Raw genomic sequence first — 12,972 nt, 5'->3', positions numbered from 1 at the left:
AGAGGGGTGGGATAGGGAGGGTGGGAGGGAGACGCAAGAGGGAGGAGATATGGGGATATATGTATATGTATAGCTGATTCACCTTGTTATACAGCAGAAACTAACACACCATTGTAAAGCAATTATACTCCAATAAAGATGTTTAAAAAAAAATTAGTGGAAGCAGGGCTTTTATTTGCAACCCAAACAGCCTTAATTAATGCAGGATTCAAGGCTCCTAGAAAAAATATCCCATATACCAAGAGTAGTTTGAACCTCATGATTTTAAGTGTTATATCACATTGCTATGGGATCTTAATCTACATTGTTTGTTTTTGTCTCTTTTTTTACTCAGTAGGTACAGTCAAATAAACTATTTAACTTTTTGTTTGTTTTTTGCATCTGCCCGAATAGAGTAAACACTGAACCGTTCTATAGCAGGCTATCAAAAAGTTGTCTGGGGTTGTAGTGTTAAAATAGATATTTGACAGAGAAGGGTGTGTATATACCCACCAAAGAAGCATACTATGGCATGTGTCTGCAATGCCACACCCTTCATGTCCTTCTGTCTTCCTCCCAACCTGTGCTTTTGCCAAATAAATATCAGTGCTTATAAAGATTGTGCTTACAATCCTTTCTTTTCCTCCTTAATAATTTTCTCTATTTCTCTAAGAGGTCATGCTAAGGCCGTTTTTGATGTGTGAGCTGTCCTCACCGAAGATGCATTAGTCTAACTATGGCTGTGAAAGTAACTATAATGACTTTTAATCTTTATCATCTTGTCTCCTGGATGGTTTCCAAACGGTTCTAGGATATGCTGCAGATAACACATCTATTTCAGTGGAACAATGCTGTTCCTAATGGCGCTGAGGCAAGGGCTCTTCGGCTGTCTAACTTGCTTGCAAGAACGTTAGGCAAGTCTGTTTGGCTCAGGAAGAATGAGGCTCCACGTTTCAGCCTGAGCAGGAACATGCTGTTGTGAGGCAGGCAGTTTATTATTCTTTTCTGAGCAGAGTACCGAAAGGATGCTTTTATTTTGTATTGCCAGATGTTTAATCGTATCATCGCAATAACTTTTTTAGAACAGAGTTACCCAGGCAGCATCCTCAAGAATAAATAAAATTATAATCTTCACTGAATTTTCAAAAAGTTTATGGAAATTAAAAAAAAATACAGAGCACTCTATTTCCAACTTCTTATAATAAGAAACTGCTCTAAACTTGGTGAAATCATAGTCATTTTTAAAGCTTGAAGGGACTTTGAGATCACCTGATCATAAGACTACATGGAGATAGTTTAGAAGGAAAATTACAAGCACACAGCAGGGAGATGTAGTGTAGCCCAGAATGTCGGGAGGACATTTGGAGAAAGAAACTTTAATCTAAGTCCTGCAGGATCAGAGAGGGGACAGCGGGAGCGGATGACTGAGGGCAAAGTGAGTGTTCTGGCTGTTTTGAGATGTGTGTGTGTTCAAGAAACTGAACGATGTCAAGGTTGGTTATCCCCAATAACCGTGTAACCCTGGGTCCAATTATTTAATTTCTGTAAGCCTCAGGTCCTTCCTTTTAAAAATTGAGATAATAATAGTACCTATGTCCTGGAATTGTCAGGATTAATTAGAATGCTATAAATAAAGCTTTTATCACAGTGCCTTGCACATAATGTTTCACTAAAGAGTAGCTTTGATGAGTAAAAATTGAAAGATTTTAAGTAGAGAATGACATGATTAGATTTTTAATAGTTTCATTTTTTTAATTGGAGTATCGTTGATTTACAATGTTGTGTTAGTTTCAGGTTTACAGCAAAGTGATTCAGTATATATACTGAATAATTACACACACACATGTAATTCTTTTTTAGATTTTTCTCCATTATAGGTTATTACAAGATACTGAATATAGTCCCCTGTGCTATACAGTAGGTCCTTGCTGTTTGTCTATTTTATATATAGTAGTGTGTATATCTTATTCTATATCAAAACTCCTGGAAGGAGTTGTCTGCATTTTCTATCACAGTTTCCTCTTCTCCCAATCTCTTTTGAATCTGTACTAATCAGATTTTAGTCCCCGTCACTCTATGAAAACCGTGTGTGATAGGGTCATGAACAACCTCTACATTGTTAGGTCTAATGATCAGATGTGAATCAGAGGTTATTCCATGTTTTTCACCATGCATATCCAGAATTTCCCAGCCCTTTTTCTCAAGGAGACCATATGCTGTGCTTCCCCTACTTACTGTCCTAGTCATAAATCCAGTGCCCATGTGTAAGCTCTCACTTCTGTCCTATTGGTCTGCCTGTCTCTGCACCCAGTACCGTACTGCTTCATTACCGTCATTTAGAAATAAATCTTGATATCCATTAGAGCAAGTCATTCCACCCTGTTCTTCTCTTTTGGCTACTCTTGGTCCTTCACATTACCATGTAGATTTTAGAACCAGCTGCCAATTTCACAAAGGAACCTATTGGAGTTTGAGTGATAATTAATTGAATCTGTAAATTAATTTGGGGAGAATGAACATCTTAACAATATTGCTTCTTCCAATCTATGAACATGGCATGTCCTATATTCTTTTTTTTTAATAAATTTATTTATTTATTTATTTATGGCTGCATTGAGTCTTTGTTGCTGCACGCGCTCTTTCTCTAGCTGTGGTGAGCAGGGGCTACTCTTTGTTGCGGTGCGCAGGCTTCTCATTGCGGTGGCTTCTCTTGTTGTGGAGCACGGGCTCTAGGGTTAGCGGGCTTCAGTAGTTGTGGCACGCGGGCTCAGTAGTTGTGGCTCGCGGGCTCTAGAGCGCAGGTTCAGTAGTTGTGGCGCACGGGCTTAGCTGCTCCGCGGCATGTGGGATATTCCTGGAACAGTACTCGAACCCATGTCCCCTGCATTGGCAGGTGGATTCTTAACCACTGCGCCACCAGGGAACTCCTGGCATGTCCTTTATTCTTTTACATCATTTTTTATTTCTTTCAGTGTTTTACAGTTTTCTATGTAGAAATTTTGTGCATTTCATTAGGTTTGTTTAAAATTATATTTTTTAAATAAAAAATTCCCTTTGTTTTGAATCTGGAGAAAGAGCTTTAGTCTTATGTATTAGCCTTATATAAAATAACATTACTAAACTCAACTATTAATTTTAATGTTTATTTGTGGATTATTTTTTATTTTTATGTACATAATCATGTTACCTACACAAAGTGATGATCACATTCCTGCATTTCTAATCAATGCTCCTGATTTCTTTTTCTTGTTTTACTGCTCTGGCTAAGATCTCCAATACTGTGGTGAATGGAAGGGAAGACAGTGAGCATCCAAGATTGTTTCCCAGTCTTAAATAGAAGTGTTCAGCATTTCACCATGGCGTGTAATGTTTTTATAGCTATGCTGTTTTAGACTAAAGGAACTTCCTTCTATTTCTAGTTGCTAAGATTTAAAATTATCAGATGATGTTGAATTTTTTTCAGATATTTTTCTGCATAGATTGAGATAATTCTATGAGTTTTTCCTTTATTCTAATTTATTCTATTTAATTTTCTCCTTTATGAATTACATTGGTTGATTTTTTTCTGATGGTAAGCCAACTTTGTGTGTCTAGAATATGTTCAGCTGGGTCACTCATGTTATCCCTTTATATGTAACTGGATTTGGTTTGCAAGTATTTTGTTTAAGGGTTTTGCATCTCTGTTCATACAAGAGATGGGCTAATTTTTTTCTTGGAATGTCCTGTTCAAGTTTTGTAGTCAAGTTTATGCAGCTCTCATAAAATGAGCTGGAAGGTGGCTCTTCATTGCCTATTCTCTGAAAGAGTTTGTGTAGAATTAACACTAACGTCTCCCTAAATGTTGGGTTGGTTCCATTACCAATCCATGTGCACTGCTCCGACATCAGTGTGCTCTCTACCGCAGCGTACTTGGAGGAACTGAGATTCTGGTAAAGGGCTCTTACTACCGAAAACGCAACCTGCTCTTACCTCCACCTCTGCCCCAAGAAAATGAGTCCTTGACTAATTGAATTACCTTGTTGTCTTCCTCTTAAAATAAGCTTACATTGGTATTTATTTGGTGCTAACCATGTGTCAAGTGCTCTCCTAGGAATTTTATCTGCACTATCTCACTTAATCCTTTAACAAAACGATGAGAGCCCTGGTTTGCTGATGAGAAGCCTGAGGCACAGAGAGGTGAAATAACTCTTGAGGACCAAGCTGGAGAGGGAGGAGGAGGATTCTACCCCAGAGTCTGGCTCTGGAACTCGCTCCCCATCCCCTGGCTGATGCTCCTTGCTGTGGGTTTGGACCACTGCTCTTTCCACTGTATTGAACTGACTCCTTTGCTCATATATTTCCCATTTTTCTCCATTTCTAATAAATGCCCTCACAGTCAAATTTTCCTTGATTAATGCTTTGTCCAAATTCTGTGTTTTGATAGATAGTGTTTTATTCTCACTCATTTCTGAATAGTCTTTAATTTTAATTTTGAGTTTTTCTTTATCTTGAGTCATTTAGAAGAGTGATTTAACATTTCTGAGTGGAAAGTTCTTTGGGGCTAGCCTTTGGTTGTTTACTGTCTGGTTTCATGACGTTGTAATCAGAACTTGGGCTGTGTAATTTCTGCTTTGGGACTTTCTAAAAGAATTTTTTGGTAACCTAACGTCTGGCTAGTTACTGCAGCTGTTCCACGGTGTTTGAAAAGAATGCGTAGTTTCAATTTGTTTGGTACACAATTCTATATATATGTATATCATACCAAGCTGGATGTTTGTGGTATTCAAATTCTTTATACCATTATTTTTTTCAGCGTGACTTGCCACTAGTTCTGGTTTTGCCAGTTTCTCTTTGTATTTTTTGCAAATATTTTCTTTATATATTTCAAAGTGATGCTGTTCAGTCCTTAAGTTTTTTGACCTTTCGATGAAGGTACCTTTATCAATATAAAGCATTTGCCCTCATCACACTCAATACTTTGACCCTGTCTTCAGTTTTGTCAAATATACATTTCTCGAAGTCAGTTTTCGTTTTTATAGCAGTTACCTGGCAGGTCTTTCCCCATCTCTTTATTTTCAAATTTCCATGTCGTAAACACATCTGCATTGGCTCTGTCATGGTCCCCATCTTACTTGGGCCTTGTCCTCTCTGGTTATGGTGGAGTCCTTTATGGATCCACAGTGACTAGAGGTCAGTGAAGTCTTGGGAAGGTGCATTCCCTCTTTCAAGCTGGTAGGTTATAATTTAGGAAAACCTGTCTGTTGTCTGTTGTGTGTTCATCTCAGCCTGTACTTCAGTGGGACTTGCTCGTATTTCACAGAGGTCTTCCAGGATATTCTAGAACATAAATCATTTTCTAAAACCTTTCCCTGGCTCCTGCAGGGAAGTAAGTCCATAGATTGGCCGCACCTCAAGGCCTTCTAAGTTGTGTTTTCTTTCACTTATGTCTCCGTATTTTTTCCATCATTTCCATGCTGTGTTTTACTAGGTATTAACTTTCAAGCACGGACAGATCTATTCCGCTAAAGTCTTCATGGCTGCATTCCATGTGCGCTTGGGGACTTGCTGGAATCTTCTCTTCCCTCTGCTCCTTGTTGACAGATGGTGCACAGCCCTGGTTTTCTCCTTCTTTACCTCCCAGGAGTCATCGGAAATTATTAGAATAGAAATGAATAATCACAGAATTCATTATTGTTCCTCTAATAATACTTGGTACAACCCTCTGTTATAGCACCTACACTCTGTGTGTTATGGGGTTGTTGCTTCAGTGTCTTCCATTAAATTGTAGTTCCTAGAGAGCAGGACCTGTGCCGCATCACCTGTGTGGCCCTGGTGTGTGGCATAGTAGTGCCTGGCACGCAGGCATTCAGTAAACCGGAGGCATGAGGTACATGAAAGTAGACCAATGCATTCGTAGAGACCTAAGGTAGAAGGCCACCGGAGAGTAAATATAAAGGTCCAGGTGTCTTTGCTTCCACCCTTGGCCCCTGATAATCTGTTCTTCACATAACAGCCAGAATGATTCTTTTAAAACTTAAGCCTGACCTTGTCACTTCTTTGCTCAAAATATGGTTCCTAGGTGGTTCCTATCTCACTCCAGGTAAAATGTAAGTTCTTACCTTGGCCAACTGTGCCCAGCACGAATATAAATATATAGTAAAGAACTCATATAACTCAATAGCAAAAAATCCAAACAATCCAATCAAAAACGGGCAGAGTATCTGAATAGACATTTTTCCAAAGAGGACATACAGATGGCCAACGGGTACATGAAAAGGTGTTCCGCATCACTAATCATAAGGAAATGCAAATCAAAACCACTATGAGATATCACCCCACACCTGTTAGAATGGCTGTTATCAAAAAGACAAGAGATAACAAGTGTTGGTGAGGGTGTGGAGAAAAGGGAGCCTTTGTGCACTGTTGGTGGGAATGCAAATTGGTGCAGCCACTGTGGAAAGTAGTGTGGAGGTTCCTCAGAAATTTAAAAATAGAACTATCAGCAATTCCACTTCTGGGTATTTTTCTGAAGAAAAAGAAAATATTAACTCAGAAAGGTATATGCACCCTCAAATTCAAATTCAGTATTATTTACAATAGCCAAGTTATGGTAACAACCTGCAAGTCCATTGATGGATAAATGGATAAAGAGAAGGTGGTATATTTATACAATGGAATATTACTAAGCCATAAAAAAAGAAATCACAAAAAGTTTTGTCATTTTTGACAGCATGGATGGACATTGAGGGCATTATGCTAAATGAAATATGTCACATAGAGAAAGATAAATACTGTATGATTTCACATATTTGGAATAGGAAAAAAAAAGACAGCTCATAGATACAGAGAACAGAAGAGAATAGATTGGTTTGCGGTGGCCAGAGAAGGGGCTAGGGGTGGATGAAGTGGGTGAAGGGGTCAAACGGTGCAAACTTCCAGTTATTAAATAATCATGGAGATGTAAAGTACAGCATGGTGGCCATAGTTAATAGTACTGTGTTGCATGTTTGAAAATTGCTAAGAGAGCAGATCTTAAACGTTTTTAATCACAAGAAAAAAAAATAACTGTGCATGATGAGAGATGTTAACTAGCCTAACTCTGGTGATCATTTCACAGCACATACAAATATCAAATCATTATGTTGTACACCTGAAACTAATATGTTGTTATGTGTCAATTATACCTCAATAAAAAATATGATTGCATCCTGCTTCGGCACGCTCTGTTCCATTCTTTAAAAAAATATTCTAGTTAAATCTTTAGTTTCCAAACACTTTCTTAATATTTCTAGACTTTTAGAAACTTTTTTATATTTTAAATTTCAAATCATCTAGAATTTAATTTTCAATATGATACGTAATAAGTGGTCATCATTTTTCCCCAGATAGGCAGTCATTTCTGGCAACATAATGGGATTTACAAAATGTGTTTTTTGCACATATATATTTTCTCATTTATTCTTTATGCTGAAACAGACCCTACAAATTTATTTTGTAACAATTTCATGTGGTCATCAGGTAGTCTGTTATTATGTATTCACTGCTTTTTAAAATGACTAAAAATGATATGCGTTACTTATTTCTAACACATCAATTAATGTTTTATTCAAAAGTACATTCTAGTGTTACATAATAGGGTTTGAATTTCGACTCTACCCCTCCCTACCTATGCAACCTCTGCAAGTTACTTAACCTCTCTTTACTCAGTATATTCACTTGTAAAAAGTGTTTTAAATGAATAATATTTGTTTTGAAGGTTGCAGTGAGGCTTAAATGAGATAAGCAGATAAAGCACATCACAGAGCTCAAATCTTATTTATTAGTAGCTGTGGCATTATAATTTTTTGCAATAGTAATCAAAATATTAATTTAATTAAAATATTCCAGTGCCTGGGCTGTTTGCCACAGTTCCCATTCAGCATCAACAGTAGGCAGATGACATGGTGTAATTCTCAGCTGGATCTTGTGAAAGATCTGCAGGACAACAGCCTTGTAATACGTGTTGACGCTGTGCTGTAAATAGGGTCTGAAGTTTGAAATATTCAGTAGCACATGCAGCTATTATTGCTAACACAATCGTAGAAAATGCACTTTATTGGTATGTATATATGCATATACCAGCCATCCTTTGGTCCATTTCTTTGAAATTCATTTTGTACTTTGGTGAGAGATTTGAGCTTTGAATGTACAGACATGAAGTGAAGTTTAAGAGTTGACCATAGACAGGATGAAATTATTGATGAGGAGCTTACTTTGCAAAAGCCACCAGTTTATACAGAATCCCATGTTAAAAGAAAGCTATTATCTTTAATGGGTTAAGTTATATATGTATATCTATATATCTGTCTATATATTCATATACAAATATTCATATGCATGGGTAATTTTGAGGACTTAGTGATATTTTGAGAATATGAAGGTTTTCATGGTGGTAAAACCCAATCAAATAATTTCTGAAAGAGTAGTATTTCGGAATTTAATTCTCTCCCTACCTGTTTCCTAATATTTTACAAGCCCTATTGTCTTTTTCATGACTTACCCTTGATCAATATATAATTTATTTTTCTCTTGCCATTTCATAGAGTTAACGTTATCTACAATGAAAGCCCTGGTTTAATTAGTCCGTGTTTAGTATGATTTTTCACTGGAAGCCAATGACCTAAAAGACTCTAGCAAGTTTTTAATTATTTTTTTGTGTTGTTTTGTTTTATTTTGTTTTTGAAGATACTGTGGTGATGATAATCCCTTACACTTTCAGTATTTTAATTACTTTTTGGCTTCTCTCTTCCAGGAAATTAAAAGAATAGCATGATAGAAAAAAGTTTCTCTTAACCCAACTTTTTTTTTAATAACATTTAAATAATTAAAATTCTAAAGTCTTTTAAGAGATATTGTAATTGATGTCTAAAAGTTTTTTAAGCAAGTGACTTATTTGCATTATAATTCTTTTGGGGCAATATTTCTTATTATTTAAGGTCATTCATTGCAAGGTTGGAACTAAGCCTGTCCTGAACCAGTAAACTGTGTACCCATGTTACACAAATTTTGTCTTGCATTTAAGTTTCTTTCCCACAACTGTAGTTTACTGTAATGTCCATGACTTTCACAGAGCATGTGTCCTTTGGACCATGCTAAGTTTTAAGTCCCTCTGAAACATGCAAGTGGAGATGCCAAATGGAAATCAGGATATAGGTCTGGAACTCAGAAGCCTAGTCTCACTCATTCTCGAATGGGAATTGTCTGCTGGTAGGGGAATGTGTTATTTTCCTATTGCTGCTGTTATAAATTACCACAAATGTATTGGCTTAAAACAGTGCATATTTATCATCTTACAGTTCTGGAAGTCAGCAGTCTGAAACGTTTCCCCGAGCTGACATCGACACGTCAGCAGGCTGTGTTCCTTCTGGAGCCTCCAGCAGTATCCATCTCCGAGTCCGTTCCAGCTTCTAGAGGCTGCCTGCCCTCCTCAGCTCAGCGACCCCTCCATCTTCACGCCACCCAGGTAGGAGCTGCAACTCTCTCTCTCTGATCAACACCAGTGCTTCCATCATTACGTCACCTTCTCTAATTCTGACCCAGATAATTTCAGATAATCGCCCCATCTTGAGATCCTTAACCATATCTGCAAAGTCCCTTTTGCCATGTAAAGTAATGTATAACCTTACACGGTTGTGAACATCTTTGGGGGTCTTTATTGGGTCCAGCACAGGGAATTTGAAGCCATGAGAGAGATGAGATCTCTTAGGGATAATGTAGACAGGATGGAGAGAAGAGGACTTGGAAGTAAGAATGCAGAATTGAAGAGATTTGAGATCTATTTTGGCATTATAATGAACATGACATATACACACAAAATGCATGACATGTATACACTCAGAATACAGTAGAATTTATGAGCTTAGATCACGTGGGGGGCTATTCTGGTGCATACTGTACTTTTCTGTTTCTCACTGGGGAATCCCTAGCCCACCAGTTTTACACACAGCTAAGTAGAATTATTATTTCTACAAAGGACTCTTGTAAAGAGACTGAAGAAGATCCAGACAATTTCACTGGAAAACACCTTTTATCCAAATTTTCTTTTTCTTTCAGTCATAACCTGATTTTAGTATGAATTTGTATTTTTTTAAAAATCATGGCTGCAGTGGCATTCTGCTGCAATCACTTGCAAATATACCGAAATGATTGCTTAGTTTGGCTTCATGCCAGAAGGTGAATATGTGTGAGTGCTGAGTCTATGAAACAGAATTCTTTTAGAATTGATATTAACATCCACAATCCCTTATTCACAATCCTTGAGAATAGAAGTTCTTTTTTTAACTGATGGAAATATTATGTTTTTTTGAATCAAATGCATCAATATATCTGCAGAGAGTTTGAATGTATGATGCAAGATATATGATTATCCTCACTGAGTAGGGTATATGAAGACTATTTTAAAAAACACACAGTCAGGAAGAAGAAAAGAGGACCCAGGAAGTGAGGAGTACAGAACTGAATTGATCTGAGATATATTTAGGCATTATGATGAACAGGGCACATACACACAAAACACACATAGCATGCAAACACATTCAGAATACAGAGAATTATTACTATTTTTTAAAATTTACTTATTTATTTTTGGCTGCGTTGGGTCTTTGTTGCTGCGCGCTGGCTTTCTCTAGTTGTGGCGAGCGGGGGCTACTCTTCATTGTGGCGCGCGGGCTTCTCATTGCGGTGGCTTCTCTTGTTGTGGAGCATGGGCTCTAGGTGCGTGGGCTTCGGTAGTTGTGGCACGTGGGCTTCAGTAGTTGTGGCTCACGGGCTCTAGAGCGCAGGCTCAGTAGTTGTGGCGCACGGGCTTGGTTGCTCTGCAGCATGTGGAATCTTCCCGGACCAGGGCTCAAACCCGTGTCCTCTGCATTGGCAGGCAGATTCTTAACCACTGCGCCACCAGGGAAGTCCCAGAATACAGAGAATTATTGAATTTGACCACATGGTAGAATTTTTTTGCTGTATACCTGACTTTCATATTTCTCATTGGGAAATCCCTAGCCCACAGATTTTTATGAGCATATAATGTTATATCAGATTTTGCTTCCAAATAATTTTATAAAATCCTATTATTTTAGTTTCAGAGTATTTTGGATTATGGAAAAGATTATGAATGTGTGTAGCACTTATATGGTAACAGTCTCTTGTAATACTCCGATTGAAGACTTTCTGGTCTTGCAGAATATTTGTAAAGTTTCTATAGGAAAAAATATGAGCATATGGATAAGTGAAAACCTGTTATTTGTTTAGATAAAGACATTCTTGCTAAGTTTAAAATGGCAAGCCTTTCTATGTAATATATACAATAGAACATATAGTATATTACATGTCATAAGTCGCATAATGTATACCATAGTAGCATAAATAAATGTGAAAATATTAAAACAAAAGATATTCACAAGAAAAGGAACATAAATGGATGATAAATATTAAAAAGCCAATCCCTTATTATTGAATGGAATGTCAAATAAATTTACTTTATCAAATGAGCTGTTACTGGTGAGGATTTGTGAAATGCAGGCCCTTACATTATTTTTGTTAATAGTCTTAAGAACATGTAGTCATTTGACTCATTAATTCTAATTCCAGGAATCTAGTCTAAGAACTTAATAATAAATTTAGAGAAATATTTTTGCATAAATTTAGAGGTTAAAAATGAAAAAATAATAGCATTGGCTAACTCCAGTTAGATCAATATAATGGAATATTATTAGCAATTAAATATAACGTTTTAAAAAGATTTGTAAGGATATGGTAAGTTATTCATGAATTGCGCAAAAAGGGAGGATACTAAGTTTTTAAAATATATACCATATATGTGGACAAAGAGGTGATTGAAAGGAAATCTGTAAAAATATGAATAGTATTCATCTTTCTCTGGTGGGATCATAAATGAATAATTTCATGCCATAATACTATTTTATATTTCTTAAATTGTTCTAACATCTAAAATAAATGTAACTCAAAACCCAAAATTTTAGTAGGAGATTTAAGCACTGCCTAGTCCTGTTGGAATTCTCCCGTATCGTGGGTGTGTTTGCCCAAGATGTCACAGCAATGACTACGTGTCAGAGGAAGGGAGCCAGAGCCCTTGCGTGGATGGTCTTTCGGAAGGAAGGTGGTGGGAAAATGTAGCTGATTAATGGCAGCTCTCGGGAGTAAGATGGATGGGGCTGCAGAGAACATCTGTGTTCTATCAGAGTGGGTGCAGCTACTCCACTGCCTTCCTGACAGTGAAAAGAGAACATCATTGTTGCTCATGCAGATCTTCTACAATAAAAACGTTCCTGGTTGGCATACAGGAACGATCAAAGTCAGATTTTATTCTTTTAACCAACTTTGACATCTCAAAGGACAAAGCAACACAGGTCAGGCTCACATTTGGGAAATAAGATTTGAGTTGATATGTATCCTTCATTTAGAGCTTCATTAAAACAAGGATCAAAGCACAGTTACATCAGGAAAAAGTCAACAGGGTTCAGATTATTTCATTTCATCCGTAATCATGACTTGTTAACTTAGAACCTCTTCAGAATTTAAAAAATAGTCACAGAATTGGCACAAAGAACTCTTCAAACACTCTGTGGCACTTGCTTTAGAAACCACATTATAAATATATTCACGATCCACTTTCATTTAGAATACATTTTGGGGCACTCACACCAGCAGGTCATATTTCAAACTACAGAAACTGGCTTGTTGATGGGCAGGTTATCAGTTAGACTGGTGAAGGGCAGAGTGAAATGAGATCAGTGAAACTGTCGATGCGAAGGTGGTTTCCTTCTTGTGCTTCACTGGGTTACATATCGGTGGTGTTTTACACAAAATAATGAAAGATTTTCTAAAGGAGTCCTATGAGTGAGCCTCATGCATTTCATAAAATATCTGAACCTTATGAGTAATAAGGACAGTGCTGTCTTTTCTATCCTTAAATTCATATTTTTAGAATCTAGGGTGCTTCTTGCCATCCTCAGTTAC

The 12,972-nt window shown here is 37.1% G+C and overlaps 1 protein-coding gene across 9 annotated transcripts in view; it reads left to right on the top strand.

The window, feature by feature from the left end:
* Nucleotides 1–12,972, top strand: part of LOC132352292 (uncharacterized) — a 186,533-nt gene that overhangs the window by 31,083 nt on the left and 142,478 nt on the right. For all 9 annotated transcript variants that reach the window (XR_009498646.1, XR_009498648.1, XM_059902687.1 and 6 more), the window contains exon 3: nucleotides 9,294–9,460. Coding sequence is in view for 7 of the 9 variants with exons in the window: in XM_059902687.1 (XP_059758670.1) it covers nucleotides 9,294–9,460 (167 nt within the window). In the remaining 2 variants the exon portion in view is untranslated. The remainder of the gene's footprint in view (nucleotides 1–9,293; nucleotides 9,461–12,972) is intronic.

Source organism: Balaenoptera ricei, chromosome 18 (assembly GCF_028023285.1).
Source record: "Balaenoptera ricei isolate mBalRic1 chromosome 18, mBalRic1.hap2, whole genome shotgun sequence".
Lineage (NCBI taxonomy): Eukaryota > Metazoa > Chordata > Mammalia > Artiodactyla > Balaenopteridae > Balaenoptera > Balaenoptera ricei.
The sequence above is the reverse complement of the archived record's forward strand: the minus strand, read 5'-3'. Positions and strand labels throughout refer to the sequence as shown.